Genomic DNA, 25,006 nt, shown 5'->3' with positions numbered 1-25,006 from the left:
GCAAAAACTGAAATGTAAAGAGAACAAAGGGAAAAAAGAACAGAACAGAATAGCCAAGGACTGCAGGGCAACTACAAAAGGTGTACCATGTGTATAATGGTAATACCACAAGGAGAAGAAAAAGAGAAAGGAAATAAGTGATATCACACTGAGGAAAGGAAGGAATCAAGCATTATGTCCTTGCTTTGGACTTTGATACTTTGATACCTTTTTAACACAGAGGTACTGTTAAGTCAGAATTTTAACCTAGGTCTACTTGATTGCAAAGTCAGTGTTTTCCTTTCTCTTTCACACTGCCTTAACTGTGATTTGGTACTGACCAAGTCATTCTGTATTGAAAGATGTGTCCAAGGAATCCATGGCATCATGTGTAAGTTATGTGTTTACATGTGTATATTCTTTGTTCACAGTAGAAGGCATGACCTCAAGTGGTTCTCAAAGTTTAAAAATCACTGAGCTAAGACTTCTGGCTTAAAAGCCTGATAGCTGGTGTTCATTCAGTTTTGTTCTAGAGATCAAATGCTCACTCAGGAGTATACTTTAAAAGTGTACTAAGTAGTTCTGCTTTAGGTAGTGCTGTAGGTTAAAAATTCTTCAAGATCTCCCTGCCATGAAGCACCAGGGTGTTGAATAAATCACAATGAAAATATGTCTAGGTGCTCTACTGAACGCTGGTGAACATAAAACAAGTCCCGACAGAGACAAACACATGGAGTCTATTGGAAAGAAACAGAATAAGGGAAACTTGAGTGGTTCTGGAGGCCAATGTTGACTGTAGGAACCTAGAGTTTTGGAGAGTAATGATTGCTGGGGGTGCGCGGTGGGCAGGAGAAGACGTGAGGCCTGCACACACTGAGGGCAAGTTGGGGACTGGATGTGAGAACCTGCATTCCTCCAGGTGCTGCATCCTTAGGGAAAGGTTGTGCTGGGGAAATCCCTGCTGGCCAGGAAACATTTAAGGAACCTCTCTGCCTCTCCCATATCCAGGGATAGAACCTAGTGGGAGCTAATATAGGTCTTGTCGGGACAAAAGCATCTTCAAACTAGCTCTTTCAGGATTCCCAAGGATTAATATTAGCCAAATATGATCCACCATAAACAAGATATCATGAACAAGACCAGCAGAGATAACAAATTCAGGCCCTCAAGGACCCAGAAACAAAACACCTCTGTGTAAAATGGTTATGTTATCAAACAATGTTATTAATGATGGAATTAAAATAAGCAAAGACGAAGCAACTAACAAATTAAAGTGTCACGAGAATCTATTTTACACCCACTAGATTGGCAGAAGTTAGAAAGATGGGTAATACCAAGTGTAGTATGTGGAGCAGCCAGAACTTTCCTGCATTACTGGGGGAAAGAAGAGTATAAATTGGTGCAGTTTGCTCCTAACAATTTTGTAAAGTTGAACTGTATACACTCTATGACTCAACGTTAACACTTTTAGATAAATACCCTGCACATACACCTGAACGTGCACAAGAGACACTTCTGAGAATGAAGTCTGCAGAGCAGCTGTGTTGGTGATAGCAAAACAAACCGAAAATTTGGAAAACAATGTGCAGGGACAGGAGAAAATAAACTGTGGTGTTCCATACAATGGTATGCTATACAACAGTGACGATGAACTATAGCTATGCACAACGTGTTTAAATTTCAGATACAACGAACCGCAAAAACACTGTTACCCGACCACATTGACTATGACATTTTTATAAAGCTTAAGTACTTAAAAAACTTAACAGTATGTATAGATAGAGATATATATATATATATATATAAAATATATAAAATATGCAAAATAAAAATATAATATTTATATATTTATAACATTTATAAAATAAAATATTGATATAAGCAAGAGAAATCCTTATATTTGAAATACAATGTGCAATTTTAAAATGTGGGGGAAATGAAAGAATATATAAATACAGTGATCTTCAAGGTTACCAATTATATTCTATTTCTTAAGTTGAGTGGAGGGCACATATTAGTATTCTCTTTATTGTATATACATTATTTATCTTCATTTTATGTATAAAAATGTCATAATTTTAAAAGACACTATGAATCATATATACATATATGATTCATATATCCCCTCTTTTCTGGATTTCCTTCCCATGTAGGTTACCACAGAGCACTGAGTAGAGTTCCCTGTGCTATACAGTAGGTTCTCATTAGTTATCTATTTTATACGTAGTATCAATAGTGTATGTATGTCAACCTCAATGTCCCAATTCATCCCCCCCCATTTCCCCCTTGGTATCCATATGTTTGTTCTCTATGCCTGTGTACGGTAGAAACTAACACAACATTGTAAAGCAACTATACTCCAATAAAAATTTTTTAAAAAGTAACCTGCTATGTGGAAGTCAGATGTATTTTTTCATATGAAAATAAAAGCATATTTAGCTGAAAAAATAAAAAAATTAAAAGACACTATGTCTGCATTTCTACCTGATTCATTTCTGTTTTGTAATACTCTTGATGAATGAAAGCTACAAATTTATAAAAGAAGTAAGACATTGACATAAAATAAGACACAGCTTACGAATGTAATTATTATTTGAAGTACTGTGGTTTTTTCGTAGTGTGTTATTCTCAAAGATAGAAATTTTGTTGCAGAAAAAATGTTTGTTGACTCTAAAAATCAATATATAAAATCACTAATGAATTTCTAATGCTCATAAGTGTCCCCTAAAAACAAAATAATTTAATGATGTTACACCATGCATGTTTTTAAATCTTTTGAATCTTGTTCAAGAGAAAATTTAAATTAAGAAAATAGATCTACAATTATTTCAGTTTCTTCTCTTTTGTTCCTGTTTATGTTCTCAGTAGAATCTAGATGTATGCCAATTATTATGATGCCACTCAAGAGACACTTCCAGTGGTACAGTTTTTTAAAGGGACTTTTGTAGTCAGTTCAGCGTGGAATGTTGAACCAGTAGCAAAATCTATGTCCATTTCCGTAGAATCCGTAGCACTGTCAAATGGTGTAACTTATTTGGCTTAAGGATTCTCTTCAGATTTGGGGGTGGACTTGAGATGCACCTATTTAGTCACAGAAAGGAGGAAAACACCTCTACATCACTTCAGATGCAAACCTTACATGGTTGAGTTCTTGCTGAAGGAGAGGCTGGCTTTGTGATAGCCCCGTTTTCCTCCTGTTGGGTGAGCTCAGAGGGTTTAACTTTCATTTAACTTGGCAAAATGCATGTGCAAATTTCTTACACTACAATTCCAGGTTTTTATTTTGCTTAAGCGTGTTTCCTTTTTTTGTAGTTGGAATAAGGAAAGGAGAGTGTTTATAGTAAAGTTGGCAATAAAATAAAGAGAATAAAGTGAGTTTTGATATCTGACCGTCCTCACATTATAGATAACTACATTGAAATTTAATAAAACATTTTAATTTAAATACACTTTAATAGACACTTATCTAACATAGATTCATTATTTGACAAATTTCTAAAGTCTTTTACATATATTTCTTGGTCTATAATGACTGTTAGCAGTTTGCAGGCTTAAAACGTGGCACTCCTAAAAATGCTGAAATTCCTATCAACAACCTATTCTTGAGAAAGATGTGCTTTATTCCATATTGCTTCAGTTTCTGTATGAAAGTTACAATGATTAATTGCAGTAAGGTTCTTCCTAAGGTTCTTCCTTCTTTCTTCTCCTTAGCTATACACATAATCATTTAAGTGTACGGAATAACAAATTTGTATACCATATGGCCTTCCCTAAACCTTCTCAGTGTCTTAAAGCGTGTTTTGATTTTTTTTCCCCGCCATGTTACTCTAGGATAGTTTCCCAGCACGATTTGGAGGAATTCATTTTGTCAACCAACCATGGTATATCCATGCCCTGTATACCGTGATCCGGCCTTTCCTGAAGGAGAAGACTCGGAAAAGGGTATTTGTTTGCTTCTTTGTTTTTTTATTTCCTTTCTGCTCCCCCGTTCAATAAATTATGATGCATACTGTATGTATAACATGTGCTGTGGTAAAATGTGTTTCTGTATTGAATATAACTCTAAAAGATAACATAAAAGATATTTTACAAAATGTAAAAACTTGTGATTAATTCTGAACAGTGTATCTGTGAAAGAAATACTTAAAAACTAGCTCTCTTGCTTTTCCACAAATGGGGAACATTTTAGCACATTCATTATATATTAAAGCCTCAGTTTAAAAGTAAAAAAAATTATACCGTGTTACTATATTGTTATTGGTACACTTAATTTCAAGTAATATGCAGGGAAAAGTTATAATTTTTTATGTTATAAATAGGCGTTAGTTATTTCACAATATGTATTACATTGAATATAGTGAATTTTGTGATCTCTAATATAATTTTGTAGTGATTGTCTTGATCAATCACACATTTCAGAAAGAATACTAATGTGTAGAAATTTTAATATCTCTTTAAATTACAAGTTACTTGAATTCCAAGATTCAGTTTTATCCAACAATGAGGATATTCAAAGTAGGTTCCAAAATAATCATTTTTCTGAGAATAAGAATATTTATATAAATTATTTAATGCAGTGCATGGCACATTGTAAATACCGAACACATTTATCACTATTGATAATATTTTAAAATGCATTTTAATGTACATTATTTCATTTTATCCTCCAAACATCTCTGAAAAGTAAGCTTAGTAAGCATCATCTCCTATTGAAAAGCTGAGGAAAGTAAGTCTTAGGATGGATAAATAACTTGCTTATTCATTTACACAGCTGTAAAGTTGTAGAGTTAACATTTGAATACAAATAGCTCTGCATTTAGAGATATTTTTACCACTGTGCTGTGACCAATTTTCAAATGATTAGTTCCACAGGAAAATATAGTTACTTCTAAATCCATAGGGAAGATAATTTTCCATGTTTCTCATGAATGAGAAGGCACTTCAGGTATCTCAGTGCCATAAAAGCCTTACTGTGAGTGTGAAAGTGAAATCATTGTTAGTATGTGTCGGTGTCAAACATTTGTGAACAGAGAGTTTTCTGTTTGTGAATTTGTTGAATATGTTTTAGTAATTTAGAAGGAAGAATTCTGTAAACAATTATAATTTATATTAGGAATTATTTCTACCACCAAGATTCATATTAATTTACATTTTATAATTTGGAAAAATGTATTGATGTGCCTCAGAAAAAACACTTTCAGCATTGTTTTATGAAGGGATGATCAGGTGATCCAAAATACCTGCTGGGGCTTTTAGCACAAATTGTACTAATGAATGCTTTTGTAGTGTTCACGCTATGCCGCGTGCTGTTCTAAGTACTCTTGGTATGTTAACTCATTTAGTCCCTCCAACAAAGCTTTAGGGTAAGCATTGTTATTTTCCTCCTTTTATAGATGGGAAAATGAGGCATAGAAGGTGAAACCATTTGCTCTAAATCACAGCTAGGAGGTAGTAGAGCTGAAAATGTGGATGTATTGGGAAAACTGTTCCAGGTAGAGGGACTAGCAAAGGCAATGGTCCTTAGGTAGAAACAGGCCTGGAATATTTGACAAACAGCAAGGAGGCCAGAAAAGCTGGAGATGAATAAGCTACTGGGGAGGATATTAGGGGACTGGATGGGCAGGAACATAGTGTGCCCACTCATAGAGGGTCGTAAAGATCTGGGCTTTCAGTCAGAGTGAAATGAGGAGCACTTGAAAGACTTTGAGTGCAGGAGTGACTTGTTGTGACATGATTTTGACATGATTTTGCTCTGTTGAAAAGACTGAAGAGTTTCAAGTCTACAAAACAAGGAAAGTTCTAGGTTTGGGGGTTATTTGACGGAATTTGATGATTTTGACAATGCCTACAAGAATGCATTGCTAGCACTATTCCAGATGGAATTGAGGTATTTGAATTTTACCATTTTAATTAAAACTATATGACTTGGAAATTTTTGTATGAGAAAATAATTATAGATTGAAACACCTTTAATTTTTAAGTATATAATCAATGCACAATGCAACGTTATTATATTTCCTTACTGGAATCCCAAGTGATTCAGCATTACAGTATTACTCAAACAACTTATAACACAGATGCTGTAAATCTATGTTCTGAAAAACTGGTAAAAGGAAACCTAGGAAAGAGTCGTGAATCCTCTTTCACAGTAGACATTTAGCTCTTCATTTTCTTAAATTAAATCAGACTTTGAGTTTCCAGCACACTGGGCTGATGGGAATGTCAACCTTAGGGGTTGACAGGGGTCCCTTCTCAAAATTTCACCAGTGTCTAGAATCTTTCATGTAGAGCCTAACTTCCCATCCATCATGGCCACTTTTGACATGCTCACTGTTCAAGCTAGTATTAGTTCATTGAATTAAGGTCTCCTTCTGCTCCAGCAGAAGGAGATGCTTCAGCATCTTTACTGAAGCCAGAACCCAATGGCGAGGTTTCAATCCACTACCCTAGTGCACTCTTCAGCTGGTCCACAGATGTGGTCCTGCCACACCCCCAAGAGCTGACAGGAAACAGGTTTTCCTGCTAGTTGTCACAAATTTCCACTTCTTCCTCAATCGTGGGCTTGCTATTCTATTCCTTGCTAATTCTTAAAAATATTCTACCCTCTTTCTACCATAATTATGGTCAGCTACCATAATCTCTTCAATGGCACGGTTTAGGAAAATAAATTTTTTTTAAATTTAAAAGTTCAGCCTAAGTATAATTGTAAGGTAATCTGAGGCAAAGGAGACCCAAAGAACCAGACTTCTTGCATGAAATGGAGGAAGAAAAAATATACACAGGGGAGAATATAGTAAAACTTCAATAAATGATGAGACAAATGTGTGCATGGCATATTCCAGCAGGGTGTGAGTAGTAGGAGATGTGCTCACAGAAAGAGTTCATAGAGGATCTTATAGGACTTACTCTAAGAGAAAGAAGAAGGCAATGGGGGATTATGAGCAGAATAATGTGACCTGATGGATGTTTTAACATGGTCATTCTGTCTGCTGTGTTGAGAATAGAGTGTTGGTGGCAAGAGTGGAAGTCAGGAGGGCAGTTAGGAGGCAGTAACACAGTGTGAAGGATGATGGGAGTTGAGTTAGGATTGTAAGGGTGGAGTTGTTCAGATGTTTGAATTCAGGATAGATTTTGGAGGTAGTACCAAAAGAATTTACTGACAACTTAGATTATGAGAGAAGTAAAAGATGAGTCAAATGTTTTGGCCTGAGAAACTAGAAGCATATTTGTACGATTAACTGACATTGAAAATAGGGAGGAGTTGATTTGGGGGAGAGAATTATAAGTTCAATCTTGGATATGTTAAGCTCCAGGTGCCCATTTACCATTTAAGTGGAGGTGTGACATAGAGAGTAGAAATACCAATATGGAGTTCAAAAGAGAGGTCTGGCTTAAAAATATAAATTTTCAGTGTATGGACAATATTTAAAGCCACTAGACTGAACGACATCACCAAGGAGTGAGTATAGTTAGAGAAGAGAATAAATCTGAGAACTGAAGCCTGGAGCTCTCTGATGTTAAGATGCTGGGGAGGTGAGGAATAACCAGCAAAAGAGTCTGAAAAAAGCATCTATCAAATAGAAGGAAACCAAGAGATCCTGGGAGAAAGTGTTTCAATGAGGAGAGCCATCTACTATATCCAGTGCTGCTGAGAGTTTAAGGAAAATAAGGACAGAGAATTATTGGACACTGAATTTAGCAGTGAGAAGGATCTTGACAAGAGCTATTTTCATGCAATGGTGGGAGGCAAAGCCTATTTGGATTCGATTCAGGAAAAATGGGACAAAAGTACTTGGACAATGAATATAGATGACTCCTTTGATGAGTTTTGCAATGAAAGGAAGGAGAAAAATAGGATAATAACTGGAGGTAAGGTCAAGAGAGGTTTTATGCATCTGTATGGTGGGGGAGGGAAGAGTAGAGTTGGCATGTTTGTTCTTTGATGGGAAAGATACAGAAGAGGAGGAAATCTGATGATGTGAGAGAGACAAGAGAGAATTGTTTGGGAAATATAACTGAGTGGAAGAGAGAATGAATTCTAGTGCACAGGTGGAGGGGTTGGCCTTTGTAGAGTTTATTCTTCCATTGTGCTGGGAGCAAAGGCAAAACATATGGACACAGATGCTAGTGGGTGGGTCTCATCTGGTTGCCCTATTTTTTCAGGGAAAGAGGAAACAAGGCCAAAGCTGAAAGTGATGTTGAGGGAGGAGGGAACAGAGTGTTAGTGAAAAGAGAAGTAGTGTGAATTACATTTACTTTTCTAAGGATTTATTACCTAACTCTTGCATGACTTGAAAGATAAGGTTTCTGACATGACGTAGTACATCTGATGAAATAAAGGTTGTATACCTAATAAAGTAGGGATTTCAGGTGCTAGAACTTAATTTTCCCAGGAAAATTATAGGAGAGAGAGAGAGAGAGAGAGAGGGAGAGAGTGTGCGTGTTTTCCTGTTGTGCTCTGTAAGTAGGAAGGGGAAGGTGTAGATTTTGCAATTAACCTTATTTAACTTGGGGAAGACAGTATCTTCCACCTCTGTAAGCCCCACATTATGTATTCCACCAGCCACTTGCTGTGATCATTTTGACCAGTGACCCGATCTCAGGTGCTTTTATACTCTTCCACAATTTGTTGAAATTATTTGTTGACTGGTGACTCCCATTCCTCTCATTTTATTTGATATAGACTAGTCTTTGTGTTCCAGTATATTTACTTCTGTGGATTCTAAAAGTATGGAAAGCAAGATGAACCTCTGTTCATCTTGAACCTGAAGTGTGAGATTTCTAAGCCACTTATAAATTATAATCTTTAAATAAATATAAAAGTTTATATGAGGTGACAAGAGTACTTTATCAGAGAAGACTGATCTGAAGTCTTGAGATTGAAATGAAAGAAGAGGAAAGAGGTAGCAATTTATGGAGAAACAAATCTTGAGTATGTAGCTTAAATAATTCTCCAGTTTAACCAAAAGCTCTATGTAGACAGTGATAAGAATAATTAACAGATGCACACAGCTTTACAGTTTCAACTCATTCCATTTCTGATTTGAATGATAACCATGGAAATCTCTAGCAGAGAAGATGCTGGCAACATTATAGAACATTGGTCCTTTGGGATGTGAAACTTCAGTCAACCTTTCATTGTGATGATGCTAATCTACTTTTATTTACATCACACACTTTGTATTATAAAGCAGTAATTTAGTGGTTACAGTATTCTTATTTTTACCGAAGATAAAGAGAAAGCCATACTGGTGACAGCTTTTGGGTTTAATAACGTGAATGGGCTCAGCAGTTGTTGAGTCCTTATGAGAAGAGTCTTTTAACAGCATTCATTATGCACATCATCAGCTTTGTACAGCTAACACCAGGATAATGTGCAGATCAACGTGCACATTAGATTCTGCTCATGTTCCCAGCTATGAAGCAGGAAACGAAATTTCTTGTTCCAGTTCTTTAAACCAATAATGATCTGGCCTTCTAGAAGCTACCTAAAATCCCTGAGCCTCAGGATTTTTATATGAAGTATTAGGATTACAGAACCAGCCTTCCTGTTTCACAGAGTAGATGAAGGGCTTAAATATTTTAACAGACATGGAAAACTCTTGCTTTGGCTTTCCTATCCTCAATCCTCCATCCCCCCCACCCCCCGCCCAGTTCCCAAAATCTGGGTGATATTTATTCTCCTCTGTGTGTTTTCTCCCACCCTCTTCTTGCATTTGTAGATATTTTTGCACGGTAACAACCTGAACAGTCTACACCAACTAATTCATCCTGAGATTTTGCCCTCTGAGTTTGGAGGAATGCTCCCCCCTTATGATATGGGAACCTGGGCAAGAACACTGCTAGACCACGAGTATGATGACGACAGCGAATACAATGTGGACTCCTACAGCATGCCTGTGAAGGAGGTAGAGAAGGAACTCTCCCCTAAGTCCATGAAGAGGTATGCTGGAGGTTGCTGGGAAGCGGGCTGGGCCAGGGTGGGGACACCTGATACAACTCCAGATTTTATATTTTTCTGAAGTAGATATTTGGTGACATTTTAAAGCCTTTCATACTCCTATGATTGGATGTCTAAGGAGTTTCAAGTCAAAGATAAATTCATTCAAGGTAACCTCAACTCAATGTTGCTCCAAATTCACAATCCAGCTGGCCCCTTAGAAGTCAGCCAATCCAGTGGCTTTTCAAACTGTTCTTTAAGGTTCTGGTTGAGTGCCTCAGGGCAAGCAGGTGGCGGGGGGCCAGTGCCCATCTCCACTGCGGTGAGACTGACTATCTAAACAAATTTTTGGACTCCTGTGTAAGATTTCATTTGAAGGAAGGGATCCATAGAGCGAACAGACACACACTTCAAACACTAACATTCAAAGCTTATGTTCTTTTTTCAGCATCTCTGCCAAGTTTCTGTTTAAAAGTTTCTGTCTAGCCATTCCTGGGGCAAAACACTGTCTTTCCCTACAGCTTTAATCTTTACAGAATTCACTGTTGAGTCAGAATCTGATTTCCTGCTTTGACTCTCATAGTGTTATTAGGCCTGTTTTCTTTCAGTCAATGGGTATTTATTCAACACATGCTCCGTAATAAAAACTTTCCTAGGTGTTTTGTATCCAATATGGGTAAAACATATGTCCAGCCATGATCTACTGGTGATCGAGGGCAAGGGGGTTGCCAGACACACACAAATGCGTAACTGCCTCTGAGTTTGCATTCTGTAGCAATTAGATGAAGACATCTAATTCTTATGCTACCCCAGGCCACACCAGCCCAGCATTCATTTGGATCACAAATATTATTTCTTGGTTCATTTCCTATCCTGGAAATATAGGAACCACAGCTCCTACAAGTCTCTCTTCACCTAATTCAGGGAGGACACAAGGGCATCTCCCATGTCATTGCAAACACTATCTTGCATCCTTCTCTGAGGAAAGCCTTAGGGTCATTTGGTCACCACTGACTCATGCAGTGGCATCTTTGAGACTGGCCTCTTTTATTTGCTGCTGCAGCTGCTGCTGTTCTTGGGGGGCGGGGTGTGATGCCTTTCTCTCCCCAGGCTGCTCCACAACTCCTTGGAGAGAACGGAAAGGCCAGGAACATCTTCAGCTTTAATTTCTCCACTAATTGACAAGCTTATCTTTAAATCAAGTTCGGGCTTTTCAACTCCCTCCTCTTAAAACAAGGCTTCCTAATTTGAGTTATATGCTCTTCTCACCAAAGGGGTTCATTGATGGACTCTCAAAGTGGTCTGTAAAGTGATAAAAGTTGTATTCAAACTGTGTGTGTATATGTTTGAATGTATGTATGTATATATAGATATATAAATGTATATATAGTGCTTTTTTTTTCTGGAGAGAAGGCATATTTCATCAAATTCTCAAAGTTGTCTAAGACAAAAATGGTTAAAAGCCATTACCTAAGAATAGGTTCCTTCTGATAAAAATTAAAATTCTAACAGTGATAATTGTTACAATCTACCATTTTTAATAAACTTCTCATGAGTTAGGCCCTTACTAGGTACTTTCTTGGTAACATTCACTTATTTAATTCTCACAGCAACCTTGTTAAACAGATATTCGTATCCCCAAAGTCACATAGTCTATATGTGTTGGAACAAGGTTCCAATCCATGAGGTACAGAGTCTTTCATGTTGTTGATATACATCTTGTCTACTCTTCTGTGACAGCATGACACAGAGTGCCCTCACTGTAGAACTGAGCTACAGGAGGATTTGGAGACAGCTCTCATAGGTGTCCCTTAGTCTTTTCCTTTGCCAGCTAGCAATGCTCATTTCCTTTAGCCCCTCCTTCTGTGATTTGTTAACTAATGTGGTCCCCTCCTCTGAGCACACCTCTCTCCATATCCTCTACAGCCTTAGCTGCATCCCCATCACCTACACTTCCTCCAAAACTTCCTACCTGCTCTCTTTGCCTCCACCTTTACCCTGTTCCCCTACCTTCCATTTATTATATTATCCATGTGGCAGTCAAAATAATATTTTAAAAATGTAAATCAGATCAGTTCACTTCTCTGCTTTGAATTTCTAAGTGACTGCTGATTATACAATGAATACAATCAACTCCATATCGAGACTTACAGTATGCTGCATGATCTGATCCTGCCTACCTCTCTCCTCTAAGTTTATTTACCTTTTCTCTCCTCCTCTACCTTTCAGACACAACATCCTTCTTTATTCTCCTTCAGCCTCCCCAGTTTGTTCCTATCCAAAGGTCTTTATTCTTGTCACCTCTGGCTGGAATATTCTTTTCCTCTGTCTTCCAATGGCTGGCCCCAAACAAAGGTCATCTCCTCAAGAGGGCCTTTTGGTCTTTCTCAGTCACCAGGTCTTAATCAGCTCTACTTCCTACTCATTTGAGACACTTCCTATCAATCACCTTCTTTATTTTCTTCATAGTTCATTATTAGTCAGTGAAATGATGGATTTTATTTAGTTATTTATCCCCCTGTCCTGCAATGTAAGCTTCAGGGAGACTTTAGTGGCTTTGTCTATCCTGTTCTCTTCTGAATCCTCAGTGCCTGGAGTGGAGCCTGGCACACAAACCATGCTCACTAGGCACCAGTTAAATGAATGAAGGAGTCCTCTGCTGTCTGTCAGTGGCCCCTTTTAGGTGCAGTGTTTAGAATTGTAGAGGTGACATCTGACGTTATCATTACTTGCATAGAGGTTCCAGAATTCTGGCTTTGCAGTGAGGACCTGCAAACTAAAGTGAGGACACTTTAGTTGCTGTTGCTGTCACTGTTGCTGCCGTTCAGGCAGCCAAGGCACATTGCTGACTCATACTGAACCCCTTAAAACTGGTCTCTTTACTTATAGATCCTTATCCTCATAATTCTTTATTTCTGTGTTTAGCTTTTTCCTCCAAGTACATTATTTTAATTGACATCCTCTTGTTAGATTTGGTTCAGGCGATCCACATTTTGAAGTCTTTTTGGATTCTGATTTTCTTCTCCAATTAATTAGGACATTTTGTCCCCTGAAGACTTGGCTTACAGCATGATGACCTCCCCAACCCTGAGTTTCTTGCTTCTGACATGGGCTGATTGGAATTCCAGACATCCTTTGTCTGGTGTAGCTTTTGTATCATATGAAGCTTATATGGTTCTCTTTGAAAACTCCTGAAGAATGAGATCAAGAAAGTTGTTTCACTTTATTTTTATCTTCTCTCTGGCAGGGGATGGTAGTTCCCCATCAAGGACGGGAGAAAATTGTTTCTAGGTTCCACCCTTCCTCCATCTCCTTTTCCAGTTTTATATCATTCTTAGATTGAGAGGGGAAAAATCATTCCTTCACCAAAGAGTTGTAGATAACTGTTCCTTTGGGTGAATTTAGCTACGTGTATAGCTAGAAGATTATGTTCCTCCGTGTAAATTTGTGGAGAGATAGTATAATCATGTGAAAGAATACAAACTTCACTAGAGAATGGGTTCCTTGAACTCGGGGAATGTCTTTTACCTTATGCCTCTAGGACCCAGGATAGTGTCTGGCACACAACAGTTGCAGTGAGCATCAACACTAATGTTGTTAATGGTAATATGCACTTCCATTTTATTAAATAATATTCAACACCTATTGTTACTACGTACCAAACCCTACCTAATGCTTTGTATACATCAACTCCTTTGCTTTTCTAAACAACTAATAAGGTAATACTATACCCATCTTATTGATGAGGAGACCCAGATACAGAGAAGGTAAGTAACTTCTGCATTTCACATAGCTCCAAAGCTACAATGCTAATGCTGGAACACAGGTAATAGTGTTCTCTAAGTTATTTCCTTAACCACTACCATATGCTATCTGCCGGAATTAATGCCGGGGGTTATGCATGCATTATTGCACTTGATCCTCAATACGTCTGTATGATGTAGGTATTATTTTCCCCATTTTACAGATAAGGGAACAAAATCTTAGGAAGTTTAAATAGCCTTCCCTTGGTCACAGAACTAATAAATAGCAGAAGGTGGAATTGGAATCCATTTCTGTCTAAAATCTAGTCTCTTAAACACTAAGGTATAGCACAATATTGTAGATACATAATAAATGAATAAATGATACCTGGATAATTAAAGTTAAACTATAGGTTTTCATGAGGAAAAAAAGTTATTCATTGAAAGACAGTAGAGGCTGGAGACTGCTAAGATGTACTGTGAGTTAATGTTAGGTAACTTCCTCTATTGCAGTTGAAACAGACCAATTTATTAACAGTTATGATCCTGCACAAATAACCCTGTTTTTTTGTATAAGAGAGCACAAAAGAAAATCTAGACTAAAACAACAGTACACTTGGGGCAATTAAATATCAAAAAAATCTTAATCAGAAATTGTTTCTGCCTGGCTTGTTTTATTGAGGAATCGTTCTGCATATTGAGCCAGCAGCATTCATCATCCAACAATTCTGACATCTGTAGTGCATGATAAAAGCAAACTAGGACATCTATACACTACCAAACGTAAGGTAGATAGCTAGTGAGCAGCAGCCACATAGCACAGGGAGATCAGCTCGGTGCTTTGTGACCACCTGGAGGGGTGGGATAGGGAGGGTGGGAGGGAGACGCAAGAGGGAAGAGATATGGGAACATATGTATATGTATAGCTGATTCACTTTGTTTTAAAGCAGAAACTAACACACCATTGTAAAGCAATTATACTCCAATAAAAATGTTTTTAAAAAAAGCAAACTAGGAACTTAATCCCAGGTTGGATAGTGCACTGTAATTTAAACTATTTTATTAACATTGCCATATCCTCTAATATTTTTTTATTTTAAAAAAATTTTTAACATCTTTATTGGAGTATAATTGCTTTACAATGGTGTGTTAGTTTCTGCTTTATAACAAAGTGAATCAGTTATGCATATACATATGTCCCCATATCTCTTCCCTCTTGTGTCTCCCTCCCTCCCACCCTCCCTATCCCACCCCTCTAGTGTGGTCACAAAGCACTGAACTGATCTCCCTGTGCTATGTGGCTGCTTCCCACTAGCTATCTATTTTACATTTGATAGTAAAAGTAGTCAAGGAACGTAAGGATTTAAAAGATGTGTGTGCATGTGTATGTGTATTTGTATGATATGTGTTTTAATAGAACATTATGGCAAATGATTATATTGTAGACTCTGTGCTGTCTGAAGAGCTTTGGTGTATACTTGAATATTATTAGGATATGCCTCAACATTTATATATTTAACTTTGTGAGAATTTTAAAATAAATGTTTTTGTTAAGAATTTCTTTCTCCACAGGATAAATTGCTTTATCTTCATCACTCTTCGCTTTGAATGTTTGATAGCCATCTTCTTTCAGTATGGAAACTATTTATTGGATAAAAGTTAATCAAAATCCTACTGTGTAACAGACTCTGTGACATGCATTGTGTTCACAGCAAGGAGAGAAACTGATAAAGTCCCTGCTTATGGAATTTATAGTCTAGTGGGTACTCGTTGTCAAGTAACCCTCTAGTGCAGGACATTAAATGAACCCCTGTATATTTTAGCATGGATTCATCTTGGGAAACCAATTATTTCAGTTGAGTCTAAGAAAAACAATGTTACAAGTCTAATTATTAAGTGCTTTGTGCAATTGTCAATTGTGTTAAAATGTATTTTATTCATGTACTTTTTTCTAAGATAAATTATCATTTCTCCTTCTCCTTCCCTCTCTCTCTGTCTCTTTCTCTCTCCTGCACACACACAGACACACACACACACACACACACACACACACCCCACATTCAACTGCAGCCAGTCTCCATTCTGACACATGCATCTAATACCTATTATTGAGGTAAAATAGTGAAAGTGATTTAGGAAATAAACCTCCTTATTTTAAAGTTCTCACCTTCCTTTTCATTCTCTCTTTAGAAATGAATTTAAGTTTATTTAAATGAAGGAGTCAATTTATCAGTTAATTCTGTAATTATTTTTGCTTTGATAATTAGTTCCATTGCTGTTCTTCTTCATTAGCATGTGTGGTTGTATTTTAGCTTATAGTCTTTCTTTTTGAAAATTAATGAGGTCTGTGAAGAGGCATATTGCCACAGCAATAGCCAAATGGTTGGAATGCAGCAGCAGGGGAAAAATTCATTATGGAGGAGAATTTAAAAGGGCAGCTGCTTCTTTAATGCCATAGCCATTAAGATGACAGCTTCCTGCCACCACAGTAGCACTTTTCATTGACTTTCCTATGTTGTTTCCTAGTGAGGAACTGAGATATAATTCCCACCTGCTATCAAAGGCATGTGCAAGGGGTTTTCACATTATTTGCTTTCCTAATCATAAAGTGCTCCTGACTAAACAAGAGGGGTTTCTACTTTTCTTAAAGTTTTCAAGAGTAAGATTGATTTTATTCAGATGCCCTAGTGGAAAATTGAACAAAACTCATATTGAAATATTGATTTTTTTCCTAAAGTTCTCATTAAATATAAAAAAAGATGGTTAAAAATGCACATTCCTGTTGAAGTCGTTTCATAGAGCCCTTTCAGACAGGAATCAAGGCTCCTTTTATTTCTACTTCTTTTCTTATAACAATAAGTTCACTGTAATAATTCCCCCATTTGGTGATCTCTTGGAATGCATCAGTCCTGTACTAGAAATTCTCAGACTCAAAGAAAAGTCTCTTCCTTGACTGTAAAGAAGAGAACTTAAGCCTATTATTATGTATTTAGAATCCTCTGCTGTGCATTATTCTATTCAGAGGCCAGAGGGGATTGTTTCCTTTGATGCAAAACATCACCATAAATGTATCTCTTTAAATGTGCAGCATTCTCAGTTCATAAGTCTCTTGTTGTAGAAAAAGTTAATCCGCATCCATGAGAGAAGTAATAAAGGAGAAAAGACAGAGAACAGAAGGTGATTGTTTGGCAGTAACGCACTGACATTGGCTTTATCATTTCTAGATCCCAATCAGTTGTGGATCCTACAGTGTTAAAACGCATGGATAAAAATGAGGAAGAAAACATGCAACCTTTGCTCTCTCTGGACTGATAACTTCTCTACCCTCCCCATGGATTAGAAATGGAAGGTACTTGTTTTCAGCACCAGGGCCAGCGCTGTGGAGGAATTACCAGCTGGAAATTTATTTATTCACGTTAATGTAGCATAATATATAAGACATCAGGCTTTCCCGTTTGCCTGAACCATGGGTGCCCTGGTCTGAATTTTTTTTAAAAGGTCAATAATTTATTCTGTAAGTGCCAAGTTCTTTGTAAATACAATGTACTCTTCACGTCAAGTTTGTAAATTTTGGTAGTAACTTAAATTGGAAGATTGGCTTATGAGTCTATGCCAGTGATATGAACTATAACAAGAACAAAAAAGACACATAAGCAATTAAAGCTAATTAAATGTAGCCCTGTTTCCTATGAAGCCATATTTCAGCTATCATAGTGATTGTTTCGTTGTTTTTCTCTGAAACTGTCGTACTCAAATGTACATTTAATGGGCACAGGGAACTAGATGATTCTAGGAAATTATTATGATAAATGTATTAACTGTCTAGTGATTTTCAGTTCACAGAAAAAGTACCCTGGTGACTATCACTGGCCTTGCATTTGGGAGACAAGGAATGGCAAATGACCTGGTAAACTCAACACTTGAACTCTTCTATGTTGTTTAATTCCTGGAGTCTTGTGAAAAAATATGTTCCCCAAATTAAGATGTGGAATTCTGAAAGAGAGTGGATTCTTTTTAAACTGCTGTCTTCACAATGTGTCCTTTATTCCAGACCCCATTTTATCCCTGTCTGATGTACTTTAAGAAACTTTTTCCCCCAAAACTCTTTGATCAAGAGAAAGAGAACTCATACATGAATAGTATTTGACAGCTAATTTTGAACATAAAAGTTGCCAAGTACCAATAAGGGGCTAATTTCTAATTCTTGTGCACTGGTTGAAAAAATATATATATTCTCACACACGTATATATTTTTACTGAGCTCTAATAAATCCTCAATGTGACAGGCTTACAAAGTAAATCACACATATTCAATGGTCTTAGAGATGTTATAGATTACTGTATGCAATGCTAACTCTGGAAAACCACTTCCATTAAAGTTAATGAAAATAAGGTATAGTAAAACAGACTTTTCAGTGAACTTATTTAAGGGAATTCAATTTAATTTGTAATGCAATCTTGACTCTGCCATTTTAGTGCAATATATTTTGTCTTCAAAAAAACAACAGGTATCAACAAAGGCAGTAGGCAGTATCAGGTGATGGAGAGTAATATTGTTTTCCCCAAATTCAAGTTAAATTTCCTAATCATCCAGTAAGTTCACATTTTCTTCTCAGAAAAGATTTTAAGAGCATATTGCATCCAGGAGAGATAATGAAATCTTCTTAGGGCATCTGAGATACTATATTATAGTATAAATCTAGATTTGGAATCCTTATGTTAAAGTTTTCACTTCATAAAAATTCTGCAATGATAGCACATTTTAAAAATTTAACTTTAAATTTCAAATTCTAGTGTGAAAAAGCAAGATTTTTACCACCTTTTCAGAGTGGTAATTTTTGAGACTGAGGATTTAACATTAAAATATTCTTTTGAAAGAAAAATATCTCAAGGAACTTTTGGAAACCAACAGAAATAAAGGCATGTAGCAGCCTTCATATACTTCTTAGTCAAAAGCTTTAAAAAGTCAAGTTCTAATTCTATAGCTAAGAATCTTAAAATCAAGATCAGTACACGATTCTGCAGTGTCACCAATGGACTGTCTAGTATTTGTAAAAATACATAAATATACATTAAAAATATGAATGCAAGATACCTTAAAAATGCTGACCTCCAATCAAATGCAGAAGAATAATGACTGTCGGTCCTCTGCTCCACCCATAAATATTACAGAGATTGGAATGCATTGGAATAAAAAGCCACAGCAACTCTTAATCTAAGAACCTAACCAATGTTGTTCTTACGTTTTTGCCAACTTGACATACATTTTTTAGCATTGGGCTTTATATACTATACAAGCAAGTGTTAGACAATATAATGGAATAAAATGGAAAGAAAGTAAGTACAGGAGGCCAGTCAACCTTGCATTTTCATGAGTTTCATTTGATATGCACCATTTATTGCCAATTTTCAGAATTCTACCAGCTTCAGATGTCAACCAGCATAGCCAGCTTTTTTTTCCCCCTGTCATAGGCTAGTGTCATATACAAAAATAACTTGGAAGGCATATTTTATGTGTATACCTACCCACTTATAAGTATCATTCACACTCTCTCCCTACCCCACATTTGGAAACTGCATTGGCATTGCTGCTTGACGGCTCTTTTTCAAATGAGCAATTGAGAGTTGGCTGGATTGTGTAAAATATTTTTAAATGAATGAACAAATTACAACAATGATGTGTTTTGAAATTGCTGTATCTAGTTCGGTCTGCCTATGTCTTTTCAGTCTGGAAAAAAATTCCAGTAATGTTTTTGAAGCTGCTTAGAGAACATTTGATCAACTTTATGAATTTTCCCCTCAGCACCAGCTAACTAACACTGTTTAGGAATTTTCTTTTTCCTCATGTGATTTTTCTGTGTTACGTTGCTATGTCTACTGTTACATACATAGTAAATAAGCACCCTTATATTCTTTCGATTTCATTGAGATAGTACATCCCCACTCACACATACACACGAACACTAGACTGTTTGCTCTAATGATTTGCCTCTCTATTTTGAGAGCTATGCTTTTCTTTTTCAGTTATCTTGTTACTTAAAATTTGTAGGCATCAAAGAATTACCACGTTTGATTTGGAATAGGCCCATAATTCATTTACTTCCCTCACTTAGCCTGCCTAACCTTCTATTTCTTGTATCATTTCTTTTCTCCAGTGTTTCAGGGGCAGCTGCTTCCAAAGCTGGTTTAAAAATAAGTAACTTCCTTATGTTGTCCATGATATTTGCACACATTTTTGACTGATATTTTACAAGGAAGAGATTATCATAAAAATATATTCTAAGAAATATGAAGAAGTGCCTCTTTAAAAATGGAATAAAGCAGTGATACTAGAATATGGATTCTATTTGTTCTCTCTTCCAAAAAGTAAATACATGCATCTATTATATTATAAGGGTGAAATATAGCTATAATTTGAAGAAGGATATTTGAGGTCTTGCTTTGAGTATTCTCGTATAGTATTGTCTTTATTGTGTAAGTTCAATACAGTAACTTCAACATGTTACTGACAAACATGGCACTATGCTAAAACAATATACAAATATTAAATTGAGTGTTGCAGCAAGTTTTTGAAGTGCATGCATGATTACTTTTATTTCATTAATAGTTTGCATAAGTGTAGGCAGAGACATTCCTTAAGTGTTTTCATATAAAATGCTTGTTTACTTTACAGTACTGAAAATTCATACATTCATAAGCAAGAAAGCCAAGCAGCTGGGTTCTCTTTAATATTAACTAGGTCACATTGTTAAATTAAACATTTGACGTTTCCGTAATATTTCTGAGGGAACAGAGGTCCCTCTGATGCATCAAGATAATGCAGAATTGTTTGAAACATCAAGAAACATGTTTACTAGTCTTCACAAAAAGAAACTTTTAGAGCTATGGCAGTGTGTCTTCAGGAACAGACTTCCTTCTCATCTACAAATAACCCAAAAGCGTATGGACATGCTTATGGTCCTTTAAAGAAGTTATATCAAGAAAACCTGCTGAAAAGTTATACAATCTCATGTTATTTTATCTAAGCGTCTAGCTGGTTTGGTTGGTTAATAATTTCTTTTGCTTCTTATTTGGTGTGTGTTTATTAATAATTACTTGAAAAATTGCCACCAGTTACGAGGACATTTCAGAATGACTTTCAACACAAAATAAAAGGAGCAGAGCTCTGGCACGATGTGTGAACTTTCAGATATGGTATTTACATTTTTTGCATCAATCAGCTAATAGGCAAATGTTCCATTTTATATGTGCTATATAGCTATATAGCCTAAGAAATAGTGATACATTTTAAATTTATGAGGCTGTTAGATCGTGTAAGAATCAGCAGATTACCTAAAATATATTGGAACAAACGTGGAGGACTGGCTAAATATCCAGTGTGTGTGTAATTATCTTTAGTAGTGAAAAGGATTTTGTTTTGTTTTAGTTGAAAAAAATGTTTTCCAATATGCTCTTGGAACTAGTTAGCACTATTACTATTTGAAAGGGAGAAAATAATAAATACATAAGGAGACTTGGCTTTGAAACATTATTATATCGCTTTAATTGCTTAAAGCATATCATTTTTTTCATGAATTGAAGTTTTTATTTAGTAAATATCCATAGATTAGCCCAGCACATGGCCATAACACTATGGAACCTATTCTTCACTGAGCATGGGAATTTATTCCCCTATACTGTAGGAGAAAAACGTGAAATAGCAATGCACTGGACTGAGACACTCAAGTTGTACTATTTTTTTTAAAGGAGTGCAAATGATACTGTTGAAATAAAAAAAAATTAGAAAACAAATAAGCATAGGTCTTAAATACAATAAATGCACTTTTATAGTAAATAGTGGACATTGTTACAATTCAGAAGGTATTTGGTCAGTCAGTATTTGACTTAGTTTCAAATTTCATGCAAATATTTTTTTCCTTAATGATAGCAATGCATTTATTCTGTCAAACTTAGTTCTTGTGGTGAATGAGAGGGACCTAGATAAGAAGTGAACAAACCCTAAACCATATTAAAAAATTGCAATGCATTATAATTGGTTATATATAACAGAGGTTCAAAGCTCTGTCTTGTTCTTAATTCAGTTTTTCAGTTTTCATATTTGTGTAAAAGATAAATAAAACTCCCCAAACTAAGTAGTGTTTGTTTTCAAAACAGATTAAATAAGATGTCCAAGAGGTAATTATAAGAATACTGAGCACACTGTTCACTATTTGGCTCAACTACCTTTGACCTTTTGAGGGAATTGTTTATTCCAATACAATATTAAAAATGGTATAATGTAATTTTGAATAAATATACATTTTTGCTTTAAAAAAGCCTTTATTTTGCATATAGTAGATGTTGAATTTTGTAGTACGGATCTTTGCATCTGTGAAATGGAGATTTCTAAAATGTCATCTAAAAATGGGCAACAGGAACTTTATTTTGAAAGAAATTGTAGTTAGCTATTTTGGTTAGGACACCTGAAATTTTCTGATACTTGTATGTTTGGGGCTAAAGGGAAAAACACAATTCATTTCATTAAAATTACATTTTCAATAGTCTATAACTTCTAGACAAGACTTCAAAGGAGAGCTTGAATGAAGAAGTAAGTTAACTTTTAAGTTGCATGGAGCAATGGGAATGATCAATAAGTAAAATAACTAACATTTTCATATTTTCATGTAATGTTATTGGATTAGACAAGGAACTAAATTCAGAAATTTGAATTATAAAAAACATTGATTTAAATTCTATAAAAATAATTAAGTAAAATTTAAAAAAAATTCATTCTGACTTGAAAAAAATGCTTACTTAATAAACACACATTTGTATCTTCTGCGAGTTTTCCTCGTTTATTTTACCTGTGGATGAAAAACCATCTATGGAGGGGCAAGAGACACCTAACTAGAATCCTCTATAATTGATTTCATGACTTTCTTTAGCTCAAACGCAGATGATTTTCCTGTGCACAGCTTTTGAGGTTATCAAGTCTCGTTATTGCCGCCTCTTTCTAAAGCTCTGTCAGGAGGAGCGCACGTTTCTAGCAGCTACTGCAGAAGCATCCTGAGTAGGAATAAAACAAGGGCAACCAGACAATATACAAAAAGCCAGAGATATGGTCTGCACTCCTTGTCACTTAAAAGTGCATTAAACTGTATTACTAATTCTAAATACAGAAAATGATTTCAAAATGTCAAGACTTTCTGATATCAAGAGTTAAACATTCTTAGCCCAAGAACAGAGGCCATGGGGACATGATGGGCAGGGCTCTGGTATGTAGTCTGTCTGCACACAGCAGCACCACCAAAACCCTTATCTCTAAGTATCACTTTTCTCTAAAAATAAAATATGGTCTTATTCCCTTTTTTCTAACTGGAAGCATAAAAGTATCAGTTGGAAACCGTAAATGTTTAGTTCTCTTTTAAGAAAAAAATGCTACGTTATACCCATATAAACACAACTCACTCAGTTGCATAGGCCTGAAATATTTGCATCCTGATTTATAAATCCTTCCTAAAAATTTAAAAACATATATAATAAGACTTTATTGCTAGAAAATTATTAAATGTTCTTTGTACCTGGGATTCGTGGGGAAGACTGGTAATAGCCTTTCTGTTGAATTCATATATCTAAACATTTTATTTGGATGTTTAACGGACATCTCACATTTAACATTTACAAAACCAAACTTCTCTATCCTGAACCTGTTTCCTCTTTATAACCTTACCATCTCACTAAGAGTCAACCCTAACCTTCTAGTTTCTAGGGCTTAAAACTTTATAGTCATTCTATCCCTCCTCTCTTGATCTCAAAACCACATCCAATCTGCTAGCTCATACTTCTAGCTCCTTTTCAAAGTATAGTATCCACACTCTGACCACTTCTCTAACCTTCATCATCAGTACCTTGCTCCAAGATTTCATTTTCTACCTGGAATAGTTTAATAATCTGAAAACTAGTGTCCTTGCTCTGCCCTTGCCCCCTAGAATCAATTTATAGCACAACATGTGAGTGAGCTCAGATGATTTCATTCCTCTCAAAACTCTCTGCAAGAGTAAAAACCACAGTCCTTATAACGATGTTTGAGGAGGAGTGATACGAGGTTTGTAAGCACCAGTATAGCAGAAGAGCATATTTTCTGATTAGGCTGGCATCTTTACCTGTACGATGCAAATGTAATTGTTAAGTAATTTCTTGCTTCTAAAGTTCTAGACACTATACCCTCTCACCCCGGACCTTGACTTTTCTTAGATCATCTCTTAAGCTTTCATCTACTCTTTAATTGTCTTGCTAAACGGTCATCCTTGCACTCCCAGGAAATAGCCAAGCATTCCTCCACCTCAGAACTTTTACTCTGTGTTCCTTCTGCCTCTTTCCCCCAGATATCCCCGTAGCTTATTCCCTCATCTCCTCCAGATCTTTGCTCAAATGACACCTTCTTAGAACTCTCTGGATTTCCCTATTTAAAATCACATGGCCCTGTGTTTCTTCACGTATTTTTTTCTGCTCTATTTCTTCTCCATAGCTTTTATCACCTTCTAATACAGCATAAAGCTTATTTATTTTGTTCACTTTGCATTTTCCCCTAATGGAATATGAACTCCACACAGGCAGATATTTGTGTCTGTCTTGTTTACTGTTGTATTACCAGTGCCTTGAATAGTGACTGGAATTTAGTAGCAAATCCAAAAAGACTGCATGAATATCTTAAGTTGTTTCAACAAGTTATGTATTAGCCAGTAGTATACATTTAAGGAGAGTCCTTTTTTTCTTAATAAGAAATATTTTTTTAAAACATCATCAAAGTGGGAATTTATCATGAGCCGAGAATTCTCTTCCCCTTTCTCCCAAATCTGGTCTCTACTCCAGGGCCCAAATTTTACATAACTTTTGAGCTTTATCTTTGGAAGTCACCCTAAGATCATTAGATGTTGTGTCTATATATTCATGGCTTATATTTACACCTAGAGAGACTACAAGATACCTCAGATGAAAAGTCATTTTGAGCTCAAAACCATAGTAAATTGTTCTTTGTTGATTATCCTAGTTAATTCCAATTTTTAAAAATTGCAGGAAGTTAAAAGACCATAGTTCTTCCACTATGGAAGACAGATCAAGAGAATATGCCTATAGACTTACTGGAAAGGAGAGGGAAAAAGCAGGAAGAAGGAAAGAGATAATGATCACCCTTTCTCTGAAACAATTATAAATGAGGAAGTTTTTTGGTGTTTCTAAGAGCTTCCCATGATCTAGAAATCTATATGTTACACTACTTAGTCCATGAGCCCTCTTAACAGAAGTCTTATATCAAATGAGTTTTATATTTGATATCTTTACATATTTCTTATAGTCCTGACACCAC

The 25,006-nt window shown here is 36.0% G+C and overlaps 1 protein-coding gene across 3 annotated transcripts in view; it reads left to right on the top strand.

The window, feature by feature from the left end:
- Nucleotides 1-24,215, top strand: part of CLVS2 (clavesin 2) — a 72,476-nt gene extending 48,261 nt beyond the window's left edge. Inside the window, exons 4-7 of one of the 3 annotated variants that reach the window (XM_027087273.1) lie at nucleotides 3,811-3,921; nucleotides 9,702-9,922; nucleotides 16,887-17,011; nucleotides 17,499-24,215. In XM_027087273.1, the coding sequence (XP_026943074.1) occupies nucleotides 3,811-3,921; nucleotides 9,702-9,922; nucleotides 16,887-16,974 (420 nt within the window). In that variant the 3' untranslated portion in view covers nucleotides 16,975-17,011; nucleotides 17,499-24,215. Of the gene's footprint in view, nucleotides 1-3,810; nucleotides 3,922-9,701; nucleotides 9,923-16,886 lie in introns of all 3 variants that reach the window. The other 2 variants (XM_027087264.1, XM_027087256.1) reach the window with 2 other exon arrangements.
- Nucleotides 24,216-25,006: the final 791 nt, after the last annotated feature.

This window comes from Aethalodelphis obliquidens, unplaced genomic scaffold, assembly GCF_003676395.1.
Source record: "Aethalodelphis obliquidens isolate GAN/ISIS:26980383/991018 unplaced genomic scaffold, ASM367639v1 scaffold3, whole genome shotgun sequence".
Classification (NCBI taxonomy): domain Eukaryota; kingdom Metazoa; phylum Chordata; class Mammalia; order Artiodactyla; family Delphinidae; genus Aethalodelphis; species Aethalodelphis obliquidens.
The sequence above is the reverse complement of the archived record's forward strand: the minus strand, read 5'-3'. Positions and strand labels throughout refer to the sequence as shown.